Genomic DNA, 22,333 nt, shown 5'->3' with positions numbered 1-22,333 from the left:
CACAGTACTTTAGTCGTTCTTGAAAGAATGTATTTTTTAAAAATATATGGATAATGGACTAAAGGCCTGTATAACATACAACATAGACAGAATCAAGCATCTGAGTACGATTTTGATTTAGGATTAGTTTTGCTTTTAAGATCATACAGAATATGATTACATGGACATGGGGGAACTGATCGTAGATCAGCACTCCTACTCCGAGACCCTTTATGAATACCGGCTCATTAATCCTTACATGAATAACCCTGAGGAAATGACAGGATGACCCCTAGTGGACAAACCAAAGGCTCACAGTGCCCGATAGCACCCTGTCTATCATTCCTTCTATCAGTCAAGTTCTCAACACAAAACCTTGCAATGAAACACCAAACAAACCACCATTCATAATCATGGCCATCAGTGACTGCGGCTTAGCCCTTCAAAGTCAAACGTACCGCAGTATACACTTGACCAAGAACACTGTCTTACCTCACCGTGTTCCCTGGTTGATAGAGGAAGGTCCCATCAGCACTTGTGGGTGAAGATAACCTGATTTTGCCTATTGTTACATAACCTCAACACACGTTAGGGTATCGAGAACACTGTTAACACCATTTGGCCTGTGTCACACTAACAATTAGGGGCGTGCCGTTGTTTTATGACGTTGAACGAACACCAATAGATAAGGAATGTCAGCCTGTGTCTCCAAGAACGTCTCGTCTTATCTCATGTACTGTACAGTAAGCTGTGGGTGACTGGGTGCATGGGTCGGTCCTCGGAATGGGCTGAGGGCCTAAAGATATGGATGTCCTTTACGGGGACATCTAGAGAGCAGAATGTTCCTCAGTCAGCACCGTCACAGTGACAACCATCGCATAACCGTAATGCAACATTATTGCTGCTTTGACAACATTATCAATGGTTCTAATACGTTATCAATTATTTATCCACCACAGTTTCTAGTCTTATTGGTATGGGCAGTACAGTCCACCTACGGTGGTGTGGCTGCTGGGTGGGGCACCATATGCCAACTTTATGTGGGTATGAGTGTGTGTATGAGAGAGCTATGAAGCGGGTTTTGTGTGTGTGCGCCTGCGTGTGTGCGCCCAGTCACAAGTTGTTTGGCTGTGACTAGTCCTGCAAAGCAAGGTTGGAGAACACAGCGTTCTCACCACTCTTACACTTTCAACCTGTGCCAACCAATGGAATATCTGCCTCCTCAGAACAGATGGGCCGTTAGCCAATCAGGGCCCTTTATTGTTGGACGTCCCTCCATGTTCTGAGTGAGCCACATGCCAATAGAGCCCATTCTCTACAGGCCTCTCCTCAGTAATCACTGTAACAGTGTCCCTGGCTCTGGTGCTATTTCTACCCAGGGTGTGAGAAACTGACCTGTGCATGCGGCTCAAGCCATATGGTCCGTCTCAGCGCTAACGATGAGGAGTGGGCCCAGACAAGCTCTCTGAAGGGCCATGTAAAGCAGCACTGTCTGTACTCAGTACTCGCACTCCAGCTCAATGAATTTGGCCTTTAGTCAGTGCCTGCACTGCTCTACTAGTGGAAAGTGAACTCTGAGAAAGAAGTATGAGGAATTTGGTACCTGTATGGGTGTGAGAAGTGACATTGTGGTGCTACATACTGTACAGTATGTGGAGTGGTTTGGGGTGGGACAGGAGAAAGTCACTGACTCACATGCATCTGACTGCTGTTTCTACTTCATTCACAGTGTGTGTGTGTCTATGGCATGTGTGTGTGTGTGCGTGCATGTTCTTTTTAAGCCTGTGTGTGCCTGACTGTTTGTGTTTATACTGCACCCACATGCACGTGTGATGCCACCCCAGTCCTGTCAGCTGTGGTGTCAGGCGGGTGCTGCCTCCCGTAGGTGTTTCATTCGTCAGCAGATGAGCAGATGTAGCGATGCACTTTCACCAAACCCTCCACTTCAATCTGGACTAGACTAGCTAGAACACTAGAGGAATATTTAATATTAATATGTAACTTCCAAGAATTTCCAATTCCCGGAAATGTCCCTCTATTACAGCAATGTGTATTACGGGGACACTGTATACAGTGGGTTACATGTAGCAGTTAGCTCAGAAAAGCAACATTATCCATTAAACCTGCTTAACCCAGAACTGGTGTAACCCAGTATTCAGGGAAGATTACGTTAACACATTACGGCTGATGTTGGGGGGGGGGGGGGGGGAGAATGTAGACTGATATGTGGTTGTCTCACCTAGCTATCTTAAGATGAATGCACTAACTGTAAGTTGCTCGGATAAGAGCATCAGCTAAATTATTAAAATGTTATGCTTCTGTATAGCACTTTGTGACCTGCTGATGTAAAAAGGGATTCATGAATACATTTGATTGATTAATGTACAATTATATTACAAGTCTATAGTTTATAGAGTAAAGCAACTATATGCTTATGGCTTAACCCAGTATTCAAGGAAGACCTGGTCTGTCTAGTGGGTTCCCGTAAGGTTAGACTTTGTGCACGGGGGCATTGTCGTGCTGAAACAGGAAAGGCCTTTCTCCAAACTTTTGCTACAAAGCTGGAAGCACAGAATCATCTAGAATGTCATAGCTTTAAGATTTCCCTTCACTGGAACTAAGGGGCCTAGCTCAAACCATGATAAACAGCTCCAGACCATTATTCCTCTTCCACCAAACTTTACAGTTGGCACTATGCATTTGGCCAGATAGCGTTCTCCTGACATCTGCCAAACCCAGATTCATCTGTCGGACTGCCAGCAGGTGAAGCGTGATTCATCACTCCAGAGAACGCGTTTCCACTGCTCCAGAGTCCAATGGCCGCGAGCTTCACACCACTCCAGCGAACGCTTGGTATTGCGCATGCGCTTGTGTGCGTCTGGTCGACCATGGAAACCCATTTCATGAAGCTCCCAACGAATAGTTATTGTGCTGACATTGCTTTCAGAGGCAGCTTTGAACTCGGTAGTGAGTGTTGCAACCGAGGACAGACGATTTTTACGCGCTACATGCTTCAGCACTCGGCCGTGTGGCACGTAAAAATCGTCTGTCTTCCTACCACTTTGCGGCTGAGCCGTTGTTGCTCTTAGACGTTTCTACTTCACAAACAACACTTACAGTTGACCGGGGCAGCTTTAGCAGGGCAGAAATTTGACGAACTGACTTGTTGGAAAGGTGGCATCCATGACGGTGCCACGTTGAAAGTCACGGAGCTCTTCAATACGGGCCGTTCTACAGCCAATGTTTGTCTATGGAGATTGCATGGCTGTGTGCTGAAATAGCCAAATCCACTCATTTGAATGGGTGTCCACATACTTTAGGCCATGTAGTGTATGTGTGGTGACCGTATTGACACTGACATTGACACAAGCTAAGTCTATAATCTATACAGTGTAGAATTTACGCTTATGCTTAACCCAGTATTCATATGAATGGGTTGAATAGGGACAGTTAATTGCTGAATTACCTAGATCTCTCCGTACAGTAAATGTTAAATAATTGAGATCCATTCCAACACAACCAACATAGCAATTGTAGGGCTACTCACTCTCTTACCCATGTGTAGCACAAGTCCCCGTGAATTCTATCACGTGGGTTGCTATAAAGTTATCACCTCAAGGGCGGCAGGTAGCCTAGTGGTTAGAGCGTTGGGCCAGTAACCAAAAGGTTGCTAGATCGAATCCAAGGTAAAAATCTGTCATTCTGCCCCTGAACAAGGCAGTTAACCCACTGTTCCTAGGCCATCATTGTAAATAAGACCTAATAAGAATTTGTTCTTAACTGACTTGCCTAGTTAAATAAAATAAATGCAAATAAAATAGGAGCCTGTTGGTGGCGGTGTTACTTTGTGGAATGGTGACAATTAGCAGAGCAGTGGCAGATTCCTCCAGTGATACTATGTGCTCCGTGTGACAGGGTGACAACCCGTGAGTCTCTCGCACACATGCGGAATGCGGTATACGCCGCCAGACGCTGTCATATGTTCAGTATGCCGACTATTCTCATCCCAGCTCTTACACCGTAGTGTTACTGTAGTAATACCATACCCTTCAGACAACGTTACACCACTCCAGTGAACATCCAACATGTCAGTGTACACTACTGTCATCAAAGGCCATATAGTTCATGCACTGTGTATAATTAAGCAATAAGGCCCGAGGGGGTGTGGTGTATATGGCCAATATACCATGACTAAGGGCTGTTCTTACGCACAGCGCAAAGCGGAGTGCCTGGATACAGCCCTTAGATGTGTTTTGGCAAAATACCACAAACCCCAGAGGTCCCTTATTGCTATTATAAACTGGTTACCAACGTAATTAGAGCAGTAAAAATAAATGTTTTGTCATGTACCACAGCTTTCAGCCAATCACCATTCAGGGCTCGAACTACCCAGTTTCTAATGTCCGTGTTTTCACAACAGAGTCAAATACTCCGCGGGGGTAAATAGTAATACCACCAGTTTCTTTCAGTACTCACTCACTTCAGTACTCTGGGTTATATTGCCTGACTCACAAGAGCAGGCTTAAACTGGTGACCTCGTGTTTGGTCCCATGTTCTTGTATGTACCATAGTGTGACTGAGTGAAGAAAGATTTCTGCTGTGCTCTAACCCGCGTCTCTCTTTTCTTTGCCTCAAAAGAACTCCAAGAGTCCTCAAGGCCTGGTGGGACTGAGAAACCTCGGCAACACCGTGAGTAAACCATTACTTCAATCACAAACACGAGTCTGTTTTTACACTTTGTTTATGTCTGGTCTGGTTGGTAGTGGATCTGATGTCGTCTCTCCTCTCTCTCTGTCCTGGTGTAGTGTTTCATGAACTCAATCCTGCAGTGTCTGAGCAACACTTCTGACCTGAGGGACTACTGTCTGAGGAACACGCACCGCACCGACCTCAACAACTGCAGGGCCAAGACCGCTCTCATGGAGGGTAAGGCACACTACTGATCCAACAAGGAGCACTTTACTTAAGCCTGAGTGTAAAGTGCATTGTTAGAATAACATTGGGACGTTACCAGCTGTCAAATTCTGAGAAGGTTGGAAGTGGGCCAGTGTGGACTATTTGGTAATAAAACATAATAATAATCCGTTATTTCCCTTAGGACAACATTGTGTAAAGAAGCACTAACTATGATTATGCAGCATAATTATCATCCTAAGAATATTTCCAGAACCACCTGGGGACACTAAAATACTGACCTCTAATGTGTAACATAACCTCTATGCTTAATACTTGGACAGATTGTGTCGTAAATTCATTTGAAATTTATAGGAGCTATTCTGCGCAAGCACACACACGGTTTGGAAATTATTAACATTTGATCAGTAGCTAACGTCTGTCTTCTACCTGATTGTTATTCTTCACATGGCTCCTCTCCCCTGCAATGTGACCTCTGCTTCACAGTACAAGGGCTCTAAAAGTGGTCTCATTTTCTTTCCCCTGTCTCTCTCTCGCTCGGTCTCCCCGTCTCTCTCACACACACACAGAGTTTGCCAAACTCACTCAGACCCTATGGACGTCAGTCAGCAGCGAGGCCATCAGTCCCTCAGACTTCAAGACCCAGATCCAGAGATACGCGCCCAAATTTGTGGGATACAAGTAGGTGAATTCAGAAAAGGGCTGTGGTCTGTTCTAGTAATTATATTTCTATGGTCATACGTGTGCCGCGAGAACGCAAGTTCATAAATTAGTGTTAACTGTTAAAAACGGCATCTCGCTCTCTCTCCCTTTCCCAGTAAGGTCTGTTAATATCTTTCATTTTAAATTCTTATTTTGTGGTTGAAAAAAAAAGAAAGCTTTTGAAATGAAATGTCTCTCTCTCTCTCTCCTCTAGTCAGCAGGACGCTCAGGAGTTCCTGCGTTTCCTATTGGACGGCCTCCACAACGAGGTCAACAGGGTGACAGTGCGGCCTAGGCTCCCGGCCGAGGACATTGACCACCTCTCGTAAGTTTCACCTCCTGTAGCACCAACCCAGGGACATGTTCAGTAGTTTTAACCATTTTGAAAAGGAAAAGGAAAATCTGCGTTTCTTAGTGGACAAGCCTGGTAGTCCCTTACCTTTTCAATCCGTTTTCTTCTGTTTGGTGCCCACCCACTGGGCCCAGACATTAATTCAACGTCTATTCCAAGTTGGTTCTACGGCATTTCATGGAAACAATGTTGATTCAAACAGTGTGTGCCCAGTAGATAATGAACCTGACCTGTTCTCCTCGGATTAGACATGCCTAGACATGCCTCATGGCATTCAGGCAGTTAACTGCCTTTATAATGAGTCATGTTTTATTGGTTAAAGATATTCTCTGGTACTTTTGAATAGTTTTTAGCCAGTAGTTCTGAAAGTAGTGCACGAGCCAAAAGTAGTCCCTGAAAATTGTACACTACTTCACAAATGTGTGGATATGTGCACCACGTCATTGCTCTCTCCTCTACTGTGTGCATCCTGCTAGCTCTCACTCAAATGGCGAGAGGCTGTAACTAGAATTGCTAGGGGGCTGGCCCACGTGGGGGTAAATGGCATAGGACAGCCTCCAGAAAACAGTTGCTTTCAAACTAGGTACTTCGTGGCTGATTGAAGTAAGTCAGTAATTCTTTAAACAGATTATGCATGCATGAACTACACATTGCCACATATAGCCCAAAGCTGCAGGTTTCAAAAATACTTGCTAGTCAGCAAAGTACCAGAGCATGTCTTTAAGTGCTTTTTTTACCAAGACTGGGTGCCCCAGTTTAAACCAACCTGGTATCTGTATTCAAGAGGAGTGTGTCTGTTGGAGAGGACAGCTTGTTTGATTGTAAACTCACTTGGGATCTGTGTTAGAGGACCCAACTAGCACATTTGGTTCCTTGGAAGTTGTGGGAATGTACGTGTTTGGTTTCCCATTGGTGCTGTGAACGAAACATATGGCTTCCTGACAGGGGAATCATATTTTTTTTATTTTTTTAAGTGAACATTTTATCTGTTCTGGGAACATCCATTTTTAGGTTTCAGCGAGGTTCTGATAATGTTTTACTATGATTCCCTGAAAGTTTTCCTGGAAGGTTTTATTAACGTTCTGAGAATGGAAATGATAGGTTATTTGAAGGTAATTAAATAACATTCTGAGAACATGTTTCAATAAGACTTTTAATAACACTGCTAGCTTAATTTGGGTTAATGGTTTTGAGCTCCAAGCACTGATAGGACACATGGAAATGAATTTGCTTAGGCATTAACCTATGATTTTATGTTCTCTATCCATGGAATTAGTCCACTACGCCACCAGGATGCCATGTTTTTTTACGCATACAATGCTGTTCATTGTAGTGAATTCAAACGGACCTTATTTCAAAGGAAACACAAAGTCATTAATATCACCTCAATACACTTAACAAGAAGAGGATCATTTTTTTTTGACACAGAACAGAATGTATATGTTTTTCAATAACATTATGAAAATGCTTTTTTGTGGTTTTTATGGAATGTCTTCTTAATGTTCGGAGAACATTACTGTAAATAGAAGCATGCAGAAAACGTTCTGCTGAAGTACTGAAATCCCCACAGAAGAACGTTGTTTCTTATCGATTTGAGAACATTACTTTAAATAGAGCCATTAGGAAATTCCCACAGAAGAACATTCCCACTGGGCACAGACGTCAATTCAACGTAATTTCAATGAAATGACATGGAAACAACATTGATTCAACCAGTGTGTGCATCTTAATGTCTCTGAACTATTTCAGAACATTCACAATGTCAAACCAGTTGGAGAACGTTCCTAGAGCATTACAAAAATGTAAATGAAATGTAGCCATGTTTGAACTTATGGGAAACGTTCTGTTAAAGTAATGAAATACCACTAAAATACTGGGGGGGGGGTTTCAAGTTCCCTTAATGTTCTGAGGATCTTCCAAAAGCCAAGCAACTATCCTGCACCATTCCCAGAAAGTTGTGGAATGGTTGTATGCAAAATAACCATAGGACAACCACACTCTAACCTAGCTCTAAGAAACATATGGTTCTCAGACCGTTATGTTCTAGAGGACAGGTTGTTTGACCGTAAACTGACCTGGGATCTGTATTAGAGAGGAATGTGTCTGTTCTACAGGACAGCTTGTTTAACGTAAACTGACCCAGGATCTATGTTAGAGTGAGTGTGTGTCTGTTCTAGAGGACAACTTGTTTGACTGTAAACTCACCTGGGATCTGTGTTTGTCTCCTCCACAGTGACAATGAGAAAGGGAAGAAAATGTGGAACAAATACCTAGAGAGAGAGGACAGCAAAGTGGTCGGTGAGTGACTGAGAAAAAGTGTGTATTACGTGTGTGTGTTTGTGTAATGTCCTATGTGTATAATCGTGTGTGTGTGTCTGTTTCTCTGTGTAGATCTGTTTGTTGGCCAGCTGAAGAGCTCTCTGACCTGCAGTGAGTGTGGTTACTGCTCCACAGTGTTCGATCCATTCTGGGACTTGTCACTACCCATCGCTAAGGTCAGTGTACACACACGTACACACTCAGACATGCAAGCAGGCATGGACACACGCACACACACACACACACACACACACACACACACACACACACACACACACACACAAAGAAACAGTGAAAGCTGTGTCTGACTGAGGGTGTTTGTGTCCGCAGAAAGGTTCAGGGGAGGTGAGTCTGACAGACTGCATGCGATTCTTCACCAAAGAAGATGTACTGGATGGAGATGAAAAACCGGTAAGGGTCTACTGCGCTTGGTGTGAGTGAGTGAGTGTGTGAGTGAGTGAGTGTGTGAGTGAGTGAGTGAGACTGAGTTTCTACATGTAATGACCAAACCCCCTCTTCCTCTCCTCTAGACATGCTGCAGGTGTAAAGCCAGAAGGAAATGCACGAAGAAGTTCACCATCCAGAAGTTCCCCCAGATCCTTGTGCTTCGTATCCTTTCTACTACATCATATTGGCCTCCATCATTGGTTCCCCCAACAATTAAATTACTCTCAATCTTGTAGTAGTGAAGTTGTACTACTATAGGATGTAGAAGAGTAGCAATAACACAGTATAACCAGAGCTAGAATTAATTGTTTCTAATGAACTAATTCTAGGAACTTTGCAGGCAAAATCATTGTAATGTTATGTTTCAAACAGTGTAATGAATGTCTATGGTTCTGGGGTTAACCCGGTAGCCGGCTGAGCTACGGAAGCCAGGTATAGCTCAACGCTACTTCAATATCTATATATGCTGCTATGCTATCAATAGCTGTCTATTCTACCATGCTGTCCATAGCTACTGTATCTATGCTACTATGCTCGAGCTGTACATGTGCTTGTCCTTGACGGAGCCTGTCTCCCAGACCTCAAGCGCTTTTCAGAGAACCGCATCCGAACCAGTAAACTCTCTACCTATGTCAACTTCCCCCTCAAAGAGCTGGACATGAGGGAATTTGCCTCCGAGAACAGCAGTAAGTAGTACCCACACACGCAACAAGATCTGTAAATAGGCTAGCACTCTGTCTCCAACAACTTTAATATTTTTAGAATTGCTTTTAGTGCCATTTCTTGATTATTGAGTGGTCTAATATAAGCACTGGCTCGACTGACTAGATCAACTGGCTTCATTGAACTCAGGGCACATACAGTACACACACCCACACAGTTCAACTGACTTGCTTTATAGTCTATAGATTTGCCATCCTCTTTGTAAATCAGGCTTAAAACAGGCATTGTCTTTCAATAATGATAGGGTGTCTGTTGAAACTGAATGAAGGCCTCTGATGTCAATGACATAACACGTGTGTGTGTGTGTGTGTGTAGTGAATGCAGTGTATAATCTCTATGCGGTGTCCAACCACTCTGGGAACACACTGGGTGGCCACTACACAGCCTACTGCAGGAACCCAGCCCTGGGGGAGTGGTACAGCTACAATGATTCCAGGTATGTAAATGACGCCATGATGCCCCCTCCACCCTATATAACCCCCTAACATTATCATACTACCACTAAGGTGTACATTTTACTACTCAGAGTCAATGGCTCTGTTTTCAATGGCTCTGTTTTGTGTCTATCTATATTTCTATATCTCTGTGTCTATAACAATGCTCTAATTAACACACACTTGTTCTCTGCGTCCTCCCTACAGGGTGAGCCCCATGTCATCCAGCCAGGTCCGCAGCAGTGATGCCTACGTGCTCTTCTACGAGCTGGCCTCCTCCTCTCATTCACGCCTGTGAAGCTACATGTCATGGACATATAGGCTACGTAAAGCCTGGTCATACGGCTAATATATGGACTACATAGATCTACACAGCGCCTGGATCCTATGCAACGAGCCTAAAAAGCCTGTGCCTGGTCTGATAGTTGACTTTTGAGCCTTGCTCTGTATATATGTATACAGTAGCCCTTGGCACCATGGATTCAGCTACAACACATAGGCTGCACTGCCAGGATACAGCTATTGAGTTGAGGTTCAACCATAGCGGTTCTCCCGGGGACGTTGGGAAGAGTGGGTGTGTGCGTGCGCAGTCGCCATGCCGACGGTGAAAATATATATATTTTTGCACTACAATGAGGTCTCTAAGACCCCAAGCCGGAGTTTCGTCATTCACTTCAAGGTCACCACTGAGACATAAGACTATCACTTGACCTTCCGTTCTGTAAATTATTCTATTTAAACAAACGTCACCATATTTGTGACTTTAGAGATGGATGACTGTCTAGCACCATCTGGGGTAGAACGAGGTCAGTGTTTGTAGGTACAGTTGTAAAAGGCTTAAACATAACTAGGAATGACTTCAAACAGTATTTGACCTGGGTTCCTATACTATTTGAAACTCTTTAAAATACTTTGAGGTATTGCTTAAGCCTGCCTGGGGTGCCAGGTGTGCAGGGTTTGCAGAGCACGTTTGTGACTTTTCATTTGTTCCATTGCAACAGGAGAGCTTAATAAAGCACAGCTAAAGTATTTGTAATGATTTTAAATAGTATTTGAACCCAGGGTCATATTTATTAGTGTAAATAATAAAGATGAGTTTTTTGCTACAAAAACTAGTTTGTTATTGGACAAATTCAGCTAATCCCTAACCCATTTGGTCTGTATTTGTCTGTTTGGTGTCTACGACCCTGATCTGTTCAAAACAAGGACTCAAAATGGTGTAATTGTCTATCTAATATTCACACACCTGTACAGTAAATGGCTTTGATTAAAAGAGTAATCTTCTCCACCTGTGCCAACTATGAACTCCTAAAGGAACAGTTCAGAGAAATTACATGTTTAGATATTTATTCCCTTATCTTGAAAGCAGTTTATTGACAAACCGTGACTACAATCCACACTTTGTTCAACTAGTCTCTGCTAACAAATGCTAATATTGTTAGCATTTTTTTAAACAGAAACCAATGTAGGTTAATCTTCTCCATAAAGCATGTTTTACATTTCATGTCCAAATGATCTATATAAATGGATTTTGTTGCCCAGTTAACCATGACTTTAAACAATTCAGAGTATTAAGGGCCCATTCCATAATGCAGAAAACAACACAACTGCAGCCCGTCACTTGGTTTGCTAGAGCTAAGCTAAGAGATGGGGTTGGGGGGGTTACCACTTTCCATTATGGAGATGTGGATGTCTAATCAGATTGCATTTTTCAGCAAAATTAATGGCAATAATTAATTTGGATGTCTTGTGCACCTGCCCCCCTAAATGTCTAAATGCCTAAGGCCTGTATTGATAAAATGTCTCGCAGCAGGATTGCTGATCAAGGACTAGGTCCCACCCGTCCATACAATCTTATTCATTGTGATATTATAAAGCAAAAAACTGATCCTAGACCAGAACTCCTACTCTGAGACTATTTGAATACGGGCCATGATACAGTCCACTAGGGGGTGGTCTCCCCACTAACATACTCCCATGGGAGATTGTGTGTGAGTCCAAGTCTAAATCTTCTCAGTAGCAGCAGCTTGGCCCAAACACAGTGGATAGTTGTTGTTTTGCGTGGGGCTAATTTGGAGGTAACCTGCCTGCTGCCTTTCTTCGTGCTCTCTTTCTACCGCTCTGTCTCTCTCTCTCTCCCTCTGAACTCTCTCCCTCAGCCTGCCTCTACATCTAGGTCAGTCACCCCATTTCTCTCCTCAGTGACCTCTGGCTGGAGACTAATCCTTATGTCACTGATCTTGTTAATGTGGGTATTAAAGAGAGAGAGAGGGTGTGTGCATGTACAGTGGGGCAAAATAAGTATTTAGTCAGCCACCAATTGTGCAAGTTCTCCCACTTAAAAAGATGAGGCCTGTAATTTTCATCATAGGTACACTTCAACTATGACAGACAAAATGAGAAAAAAAATTCCAGAAAAATCACATTGTAGGATTTTTTATGAATTCATTTGCAAATTATGGTGGAAAATAAGTATTTGGTCAATAACAAAAGTTTTGGCTTCTTCCTTGCTGAGCGGCCTTTCAGGTTATGTCGGTATAGGACTCGTTTTACTGTGGATATAGATACTTTTATACCTGTTTCCTCCAGCATCTTCACAAGGTCCTTAGCTGTTGTTCTGGGATTGTTTTGCACTTTTCACACCAAAGTACGTTCATCTCCTTCCTGAGGGGTATGACGCTGCGTGGTCCCATGGTATTTATACTTGCGTACTATTGTTTGTACAGATGAACGTGGTACCTTCAGGTGTTTGGAAATTGCTCCCAAGGATGAACCAGACTTGTGGAGGTCTACAATTTTTTTTCTGAGGTCTTGGATGATTTATTGATTTTCCCATGATGTCAAGCAAAGAAGCACTGAGTTTGAAGGTAGGCCTTGAAATAGATCCACAGGTACACCTCCAATTGACTCAAATGATGTCAATTAGCCTATCAGAAGCTTCTAAAGCCAATTGTTCGAAAAGGTACTTGTGTCATGCATACTTGTCTGTATACACTCAGTTGCTAATATTCGCTTTACACTACTCTACACAATATACATTCTATACACACATGTGCACATCACTTTCTCGGTGCTCGGATTTGTAAACATTCCATGCTGTTTCTCACATATAATAATTTGGGGGGGGTGGGTGCTTATGTTTGTCCTGATATTGCAAAAATGTCAGTACAAGTAGTGTGTTGTGGCCTCCCGGGTGGTTAAGGGCGCTGTACTGCAGCGCCAGCTGTGCCATCAGAGTCCCTGGGTTCGCGCCCAGGCTCTGTCGTAACCGGGCCGCGACCGCGTCGTCCGGGTTAGGGAGGGCTTGGTCGGTAGGGATGTCCTTGTCTCATCGCGCACCAGCGACTCCTGTGGCGGGCCGGGCGCAGTGCGCGCTAACCAAGGTTGCCAGGTGCACGGTGTAGCCTCCGACACATTGGTGCGGCTGGCTTCCGGGTTGGAGGCGTGCTGTGTTAAGAAGCAGTGCGGCTGGTTGGGTTGTGTATCGGAGGACGCATGACTTTCAACCTTCATCTCCCGAGCCCGTACGGGAGTTGTAGCAATGAGACAAGATAGTAGCTACTACAACAATTGGATACCACGAAATTGGGGAGAAAAAGGGGTAAAAATTCAACAACAAAAAAAAGTGTGTTGTCTGCCCTACATGCACAAACAGTATTAGGATATCTTAATTCATCTTGGAAATATAGACCTGTAAACACAGAGATACAACCGGCAGAAATACCAACTATGAATGTAAGCTTTACTTTTGGTTAGCTGTCAAATTCAGTGCTGTATGGTGGTGCCTGACAGAAATACATACAGTTAAACATGTATTTTTTTAATGTTGTGGCTATTGTAATCAGCTCTAAATTAAACACTTTCTAAACTGCAAAATAATGCCTGGCTTGAAGGAGAGTGGGCCACAAAATCTTATGTAATCAAACATTGCAAGCTCTGAAATTGCTAAAATGTGGAATACAACTAGTCAATTGTCTGCACTATATACACAAATAAAAAGCATTAGGATATCTTAATTCATTTTGGAAATATAGACCTTTAAACACAGAGATACAATAGGCGGAAATATCAACTATGAATATTTATGACGAATGTAATCTTTAGTTTTTGGTAGCTGATTTATAGACCAGTTATAACTTGCGTTATAACGTGTGCCTCCAGGATTGGACACTTAAGTCACCTCCTTTATTATAAAGAAGTAAGCTTTGATTCATTGCTAGTCCAATACGACTGCTTCTATCCAACATGGCCTTCCGCTGGCTCACTGCATTTGTGATTCGCATTGGGATGTTCCAGTGCACAGTCCACCATCCCGGCTGTCATCCTGGCTGTCTGCCCTGGAGTTTCTGTATACAGTGCCTTCAGAAAGTATTCACACCCCTTTAGTTTTTCCACATTTTGTTGTGTTACAGCCTGAATTTAAAATAGATTCAATTGAGTTTTTGTGTCACTGGGTTACATTTCCATTTGACATTTTAGTAATTTAGCAGACTCTCGTACTCAGAGCGACTTAGTTAGTGCATTGCAGAGGAGGCTGGTGGGGGGAGAGCTATAGGAGGATGGGCTCGTTGTAATGGCTGGAATGGTATTAATGGAAACAATGTGTTTGGCTCCGCTTCATTGTAATGGCTCGAGTGGAATCAATGATCCCGTCCTCCTATCCCACCAGCCTCCTCTGGTGCATTCATCTTAAGATAGCAAGGTGCGACAGTCATAGTAAGTATATTTTTCTTCAATAAAGTAGCTATCAGCTAAGTCAGAGCTACAGTAGTAAGGGCGGAAAGAGGCAAGTGCCAGTGTTCGTTCACAATACCCCATAATGTCAGTGAAATTATGTTTTTAGAAATGTATTAAAAATGAAAAGCTGAAATGTCTTCTGTCAATAAGTATTCAACCCCTATGTTATGGCAAGCTTAAATAAGTTCAGGAGTACAAATGTGCTTAAGACACAGAAGTTGCATGACATTACTGTGTGCAATAACGGTGTTTAACATGATTTTTGAATGATTACCTCCTCTCTGTACCCCCACACAATGCAATTATCTGTAAGGTCCCTCAGTCGAGCAGTGAATTTCAAACACAGATTCAACCACTAAGAACAGGGAAGTTTTCCAATGCGTCACAAAGAAGGGCACCTATTGGTAGATGGATAAAAATAAATATAAAAAAAAATATTGAATATCCCTTTGAGCATGATGAAGTTATTAATTACACTTTGGATGGTGTATCAATACACCCAGTCACCACAAAGATAGAGGCGTCCTTCCTAACTCAGTTACCGTAAAGGAAGGAAACTGCTTAGGGATTTCACCATGAGGCCAATTGTGGCTTTAAAACAGTTAGAGTTTAATGGCTGTGATGGGAGAACACTGAGAATGGATCAACAATATTGTAGTTACTTCACAATACTAACCTAACTGACAGAGTGAAAATTAAGCCTGTACAGAATAAAAATATATTTTTTTAAATGCATCCTGTTTGCAACAAGTAACTGCAAGAAATGTGGCAAAGCAATTAACTTTTTGTCCTGAATACCAAGTGTTATGTTTGGGGCGAATCCAATACAACACATTATTGAGTACCACTCAACATATTTTAGTGCTGGCTGCATCATGTTATGGGTATGCTTGTAATCATTACGGACTGGGAAGTTGTTAAGGATAAAAAATAAACTAAATGGTGCTAAGCACAGGAAAAATCCTAGAGAAACTGGGTTCAGTCTGCTTTCCACCAGACACTGGGAGATAAATTCACCAAGAGAATAACCTAAAACACTAGGCCAAATCTATAATGGAGTTGCTTACCAAGAAGACAGTGAATGTTCCTGAGTGGCCAAGTTTTAGTTTTGGACTTAAATCTGCTTGAAAATCTATGGCAAGATCTGAAAAGGGTTGTCCAGCAATGATCAAGAACCAATTTGACAGATTAAAGATTTTTTTTAATAATAATGTGCAAATGTTACACAATCCAGGTGTGGAAAGCTCTTAGAGACTTACCCAGAAAGACTCACAGCTGTAATTGCTGCCAAAGGTGATTCTAACATGTATTGAGTCAGGGTTTGAATACTTATCTAATCAATTTTTCTTCCACTTTGACATGAGTATTTTGTGTGGATCGTTGACAAATGACAATTAAATCCATTGAATCCCACTTTGTAACAACAGAATGTGGAAAAATACCATAGTGTTCTTGGGCACAGGGACTAAGGTAACCTGACTAAATGACTACCGACCCGTAGAACTCACGTCTTTAGCCATGAAGTGCTTTGAAAGGCTGGTCATGGCTCACAACACCATTATCCCAGAAACGCTAGACCCACTCAATTTGCATACCGCCCTAACAGATCCACAAATGATGCAATCTCTATTGCACTCCACACTACCCTTATTCTCTCCCTCAACGTGATCAAGATAAAAGGAGATGACTGTGGACTACAGGAAAAGGAGGACTGAGCATGCCCCCATTCTCATTGATAGGGCTGTAGTGGAGCAGGTTGAGAGTTTCATGTTCCTTGGTGTCCACATCACCAACAAACTAACAATGGTCCAAGCATACCAAGTCAGTCGTGAAGAGGGCACGACAAAACCTATTCCCCCTCGGGAAACTGAAGAGATTTGGCATGGGTCATCAGATCCTCAAAAGGTTCTACATCACTGCCTGGTATGGCAACTGCTCTGCCTCCGAAAGCAAAGCAATACAGAGGGTAGAGCGTACGGCCCAGTACATCACTAGGGCCAAGCTTCCTGCCATCCAGGACCTCTATATCAGGCGGTGTCAGAGAAAGACCCTAAAAATTGTCAAAGACTTCAGCCACTCTAGTCATAGACTGTTCTCTCTGCTACCGCACGGCAAGCGGTACCGGAGCTCCAAGTCTAGGTCCAAGAGGCTTCTAAACTGCTTCTACCCCCAAGCTATAAGACTGAACATCTAATCAAATGGCTACCCAGACTATTTGCATTGCCCCCCCCCCCCCCGGTATAAAGCCTTGCTGTTGTTATTTTACTGCTGCTCTTTAACTATTTGTTACTTTTATTTCTTATGCTTAATTTTTTTTTAAATGTTTTAACTGCATTGTTGGTTAAAGGCTTGTAAGTAAACATTTCACTGGTCATGCAACCAATAATCACCCAAACATGACTGGGGTGACAATTGTGCTACTTCATGCAACTGCAAGGACGTATGTGAGGGCAATTCAAGTCTTTTGGAGAGGCATGTAGGACAACAATAACAACCCAAATATAGGCTGGTCAGTGAAGAGCACAGGAAATGCCTGAGAGAAATTACATGAACTTGCACTTGAGATGGCGCACACAGGTGTTCATGGGAGTGTCTCTGTTTATTGCGCATCAGCCAATGGCGGTAACCCTGACAAAATAGACAATATTCTGAGTGCAATTCCCTTTCTTTTCTGAATTTAGGAAATGTTTTCTGCTCTGCCTATTACTGACATGAGGCATACAATAGCCCTACCCTCTATCACCATAGAGGTTTTTGGGGATGATGAACACTTGAGTGGTCATGATTATGATTCAGTGTTGGGACAACTTGGGGCTTTTGCAAACATGATTGTGTATACATGAGGACTTTTACATGTTGATTAATACTGTAGGTATTGTCTGCTTAACACTTCCAAAGACTTATGGTAGGATATTATTTTTGTGGAAACAGGCCCTTTTACCATTGAGCTGTGGAATAGTAGAATATATACCATACACACACTGTAAAGAAAATATTTTGCTTAAATATTTTTTGGCCAAGATGTGACCTGTCACCCATAGCATTTTGTATCTTTCACTTTTCTCCTCAATAAATATTCCAGATTTGGAAACATTAATGTTCAGTGGGTTGTATGACTTCATTGTAATTTGTAGGTGCCTTATTTGGATGAAATAAGTAACAAAGTATACTACTATAAACTTTACACAACTTTCAAAGTAGAAAAAGTGTGGGCTTTCCCCCCCCCCCCAGTTTTGGCCCAAAAATTGTGAAATAGCATTTGTTACTGCTCTTGCATGGTGTACACATCACAGCCCATACAACGCACTCCTATATCAAGTTTCAGACATCAACAACAGGAAGAATGTTAACAGTACATAACATTGTAAGTAAAAGTAATTACACAAGTAAATGGTAATTTATGTAAATTATGAATGTAGCGTAACCAATGACAATGTAGCGTAACCAATGACAATGTAGACTCACCTTTTGTGAGTCTACATTGTCATTGGTTACAGTACTGTCTTATTTCCTCTTACATTACTTCTCTAACTGACAATTTGTTCTTTTCACTGTGTATTTTCAGTTTGTGGTTGCTGATCCACAACACTAGGTCCTCATAGTCCAATTTGTGCAACAGGTTTATTTGCAAGTTCTGGAAGCTTGGGTAGAACCTGCCAGCGGTCAAAGCAAACACCTTCTGATTAAGAAGCACACTTTCTATATGGTTGATGTCCTCAGATCTACTTGAGATTGAGGGCTTTCCAGACTGACTTCTGCTCACAGTCTTAATCAAATCGCTGCATGAGGTCTGTCTGCCCTCCAATGGTCCTGCTGACTTCCTGTGCAATGTCAAACTGGACATGGGGCCCCTTGATGTTGGATGAGGTCTTTTGTGAGGCGTACATGGTGTTCACAATTCTTGCATCAAATACTTTGGTATTTTTCTGGGTCGATTACCTTGAAGACATATACCAATTATTTCCAAAGGAAAGTATCCTTGACTTTGTACCAGAAGTAGTTGTAAACAAGCAGGTCACCCGTGATAGAAGTCAATATTAGACGCACATCCATGTGTGAGGGAGATGTGGAAACCGGCCACTAGGAGCAATAGTGAGCGCTGTTACGTTCAAGTAGGTTTCGGTTTTGCTGGGGCGTTGTGGATGGGCGCAAGCAGCTGCCTCCGATTCCAACGGTTGCATGTTCTAATCCAGTGATGGAAAGTTGTTTTTGATATTTTAGTTTTCAGCCTATCCCAAACCTTAACCCTTAATGCCTAACCTTAAGAATTTGGGGTCAATGCCTAAACATAACCCTAACTGTAATAAACAAAGAAACAATCAAACAAAAGTTCACCTGTAGCTGCATGGCCTATTCCATTGACAAAAATGAACTGTAGATAACTATGTTGTTCATAGGTAGAATACTTTAACTATACAGTGATCACTTTCGTTGTTGTCACTTACAGCCAATGATGCAGCAAATTCATTCCTACATTTTTGTCCGTTAAAATGGCATCAAATTGATCAGAAATACAGTGTAGACATTGTTATGGTTGTAAATGACTATTGTAGCTGGAAACGATATATTTTTTTAATGGAATATCAACACAGGTGTACAGAGGCCCATTATCAGCAGCCATCACTCCTGTGTTCCAATGGCACGCTCTGTTAGCTAATCCAAGTTTGAAAATAAAAGAGAGCCGCACACTCTTGGAGCTCAGATGCAAAAATGTAATACCAACGTTTCGACAGCCAAGCTGTCTTCGTCAGCTAATCCAAGTTTATCATTTTAAAATGCTAACTGATCATTAGAAAACCCCTTTGCAATTATGTTAGCACAGATGAAAACTGTTGTTCTGATTAAAAATAAGCAATAAAACTGGCCTTCTTTAGACTAGTTGAGTATCTGGAGCATCAGCATTTGTGGGTTTGATTACAGGCTCAAATGGCCAGAAACAAATAACTTTCTTCTGAAACTCATCAGTCTATTCTTGTTCTGAGAAATTAAAGCTATTTCACGTGAGAAATTGCCAAGAAACTGAAGATCTCGTACAACGCTGTGTACTTGTCCCTTCACAGAACAGCACAAACTGCCCTAACCAGAATAGAAAGAGGAGTGGGAGGCCCGAGGTGCACAACTGAGCAAAAGGACAAGTACAGAGTGTCTAGATTGAGAAACAGACGCCTCACAAGTCCTCAACTGGCAGCTTCATTGAAAAGTACCCGCAAAACACCAGTCTCAACATCAACAGTGAATAGGCAAGCCCGGGATGCTGACCTTGGCAGAGTTGCAAAGAAAAAGCCATATCTCGGACTGGCCAATAAAAATAAAAGATTAAGATGGGCAAAAGAACACTGACAGTGGAACTCTGCCGAGAAGGCCAGCATCCTGGATTCGCCTCTTCACTGTTGACGTTGAAACTGGTGTTTGCAGGTATTATTTAATGAAGCTGCCAGTTGAGGACGTCTGTTGCTGAGCCAGGGTCCCTTGTCTCGCTGGACTCTCTCTCCGTGCTTTCTTTTGGTACTTGAGGAGATCGAGACAGCCCTGGCACATCTTTCAGAACCATCCTGCACCTACGACACTAATCTAGTGAGCATCTCCACCAAAGCAAGACATTTGATTAGTTTGATGTGTTGAACTGAATTATTTTCTATTTTTACCCCTTTTTCTCCCCAATTGGTAGTTAGTCTTGTCTCATCGCTGCAAGTCCCCTACGAACTCGGGAGAGGTGATGGTCGAGAGCCATGCATCCTACGAAACCGTACTGCTTCTTGACACTGCTCACTTAACCGAGAAGCCAGCCGCACCAATATGTCGGAGGAAACACTGTCCAGCTGTAGTCGCTAGAGCGCCACGTGACAAGGAAATTCCAGCCAGCCAAACCCTCGCCTATCAGGAAGACGCTGGGCTAATTGTGTGCCGCCTTATGGGTCTCCCGGTTATGGCCAGCTGTGACACAGCCTGGGATCGAACCCGCGTCTGTAGTGACGCCTCAAGCACTGGAAACTGCGATGCAGTGACTTAGACCATTGTGCCACACGGGAGGCTAGAGGCATCATTGATTTACACTGGGTTCCAACCCTTTTTAGCAGGGAAGCCTTGTTCTTATGACAGACCATGTATTGACCCTGCACACCTTAATTGACAAAGAAACAAACCAAAACAAAGGCAAAGTATTGTCATGCTTTGTTGATTTAAAAAAAGCTTTTGACTCAATTTGGCATGAGGGTCTGCTACACAAATTGATGGAACGTGGTGTTGGGGGAAAAACATACGACACTATCTCTGGTAGTGAAACCAAGATTGAACTATTTGGCCCGAATGCCAAGCTTCACATCTGGAGGAAACCTGGCACCATCCCTATGGTGAAGCATGGTAGTGGCAGCATCATGCTGTGGGGATGTTTTTCAGCAGCATTTACTAGGAGACTAGTACAGAGAGATTCTTGATGAAAACCTGCTCCAGAGCACTCAGGACCTCAGACTGGGGCAAAGGTTTACCTTCCAACAAGACAACAACCCTAAGCAGACAGCCAAGGCAATGCAGGAGTGGCTTTGGGACAAGTCTCTGAATGTCCTTGAGTGGCCCAGCCAGAGCCCAGACTTGAACCCAATCCAACATCTCTGGAGAGACCTGAAAATAGCTGTGCAGCGAAGCTCCCCATCCAACTGAACAAAGCTTGAGAGGATCTGCAGAGAAGAATGGGAGAAACTCCCAAAATACAGGTGCCAAGCTTGTAGCGTCATACCCAGGAAGACTCGAGGCTGTAATCACTGCCAAAGGTGCTTCAACAAAGTATTTAGAAAAGGGTCTGAATACTTATGTAAATGTGATAATTCAGTTTTTTTATAAATATTTCTAAAAAACTGTATTTGCTTGTCATTATGGGGCATTGTGTGTAGATTGAGGGAGAAAAATATTTAATCAATTTCAGTAGAAGGCTGTAACATAACAAAATGTGGAAAAAGTCAAGGGGTCTGAATACATTCCAAATGCACTGTACCTACAGTACAACCAGGTCATATTAAATAAGAACCAAATGGAAGTAAATGGCTGAAAGAGGGAGGACTACTTGGACTTGTTTATAAAAATAAATAAAAAAACGATTGCTGTTGCCAGAGTAGCCTGGAGCAGGCATTTTCATTGACAGATGTATGTCTCCTTGTTTGTCTGTTTTATTTGTACTTTATTTCACTTTCAGTCATTTTGTATCTATTTACCTACTTTGTCCTCTGATTTGGCAGTTGGGACTGCTGCTCCCGCCTAATAGAGTAATTTGAATAGTAGCATTTGAATTAATTTGGTTACACACAAACATGATGGCCAATAAACCAGTGTGGTATCACTTTCATGGTTCAATATTGGGTTCCCCCTTCCTCTGTTCTGTTAATGAATAGATAAGGTGTGTGTTTGTGTGTGTGTCTGTGTGCGTTGCACTCACTGTCTGGCCAGTTGACAATACTGGCTCTGGGGCTCCCTCGTTGGCCTGGGTGGATGTGGGGGTGGCCTCTGTGGGGTTAGATGTTGGGTCGGTCACTGGAGTAGAGGTGTAAGTATCAGCAGTGGAAGATGCGAAGGTGGACACATCGGTAGTAGTAGCCTCTGGGTTTGTAGGTGGTGTTGTTGGGGTGGGTGTGTTTTCCGCAGGTGCAGGAGAAATGTATGCATAGAGAATGGCTGACGATAAAAGAAGAGGAAAGAGTTAACAGTCACAATTGCTCACACCTACCACATAAGCACT

General features: G+C 42.8%; 1 protein-coding gene across 3 annotated transcripts in view; it reads left to right on the top strand.

Annotated features, from left to right (window-relative positions):
- Window positions 1-11,157, top strand: part of LOC139423242 (ubiquitin carboxyl-terminal hydrolase 2-like) — a 45,748-nt gene extending 34,591 nt beyond the window's left edge. The window contains exons 1-12 of one of the 3 annotated variants that reach the window (XM_071175045.1): window positions 4,324-4,418; window positions 4,618-4,668; window positions 4,785-4,905; window positions 5,463-5,574; window positions 5,810-5,920; window positions 8,181-8,245; window positions 8,339-8,442; window positions 8,597-8,677; window positions 8,797-8,875; window positions 9,292-9,399; window positions 9,752-9,872; window positions 10,078-10,982. In XM_071175045.1, the coding sequence (XP_071031146.1) occupies window positions 4,791-4,905; window positions 5,463-5,574; window positions 5,810-5,920; window positions 8,181-8,245; window positions 8,339-8,442; window positions 8,597-8,677; window positions 8,797-8,875; window positions 9,292-9,399; window positions 9,752-9,872; window positions 10,078-10,168 (987 nt within the window). In that variant the 5' untranslated portion in view covers window positions 4,324-4,418; window positions 4,618-4,668; window positions 4,785-4,790 and the 3' untranslated portion in view covers window positions 10,169-10,982. Of the gene's footprint in view, window positions 1-4,323; window positions 4,419-4,617; window positions 4,669-4,784; window positions 4,906-5,462; window positions 5,575-5,809; window positions 5,921-8,180; window positions 8,246-8,338; window positions 8,443-8,596; window positions 8,678-8,796; window positions 8,876-9,291; window positions 9,400-9,751; window positions 9,873-10,077 lie in introns of those variants that run through there. The other 2 variants (XM_071175044.1, XM_071175043.1) reach the window with 2 other exon arrangements.
- The last annotated feature ends 11,176 nt before the right edge of the window (window positions 11,158-22,333 follow it).

Source organism: Oncorhynchus clarkii, chromosome 12 (genome assembly GCF_045791955.1).
Source record: "Oncorhynchus clarkii lewisi isolate Uvic-CL-2024 chromosome 12, UVic_Ocla_1.0, whole genome shotgun sequence".
In the NCBI taxonomy this organism is placed as follows: Eukaryota; Metazoa; Chordata; class Actinopteri; order Salmoniformes; family Salmonidae; genus Oncorhynchus; species Oncorhynchus clarkii.
The sequence above is the reverse complement of the archived record's forward strand: the minus strand, read 5'-3'. Positions and strand labels throughout refer to the sequence as shown.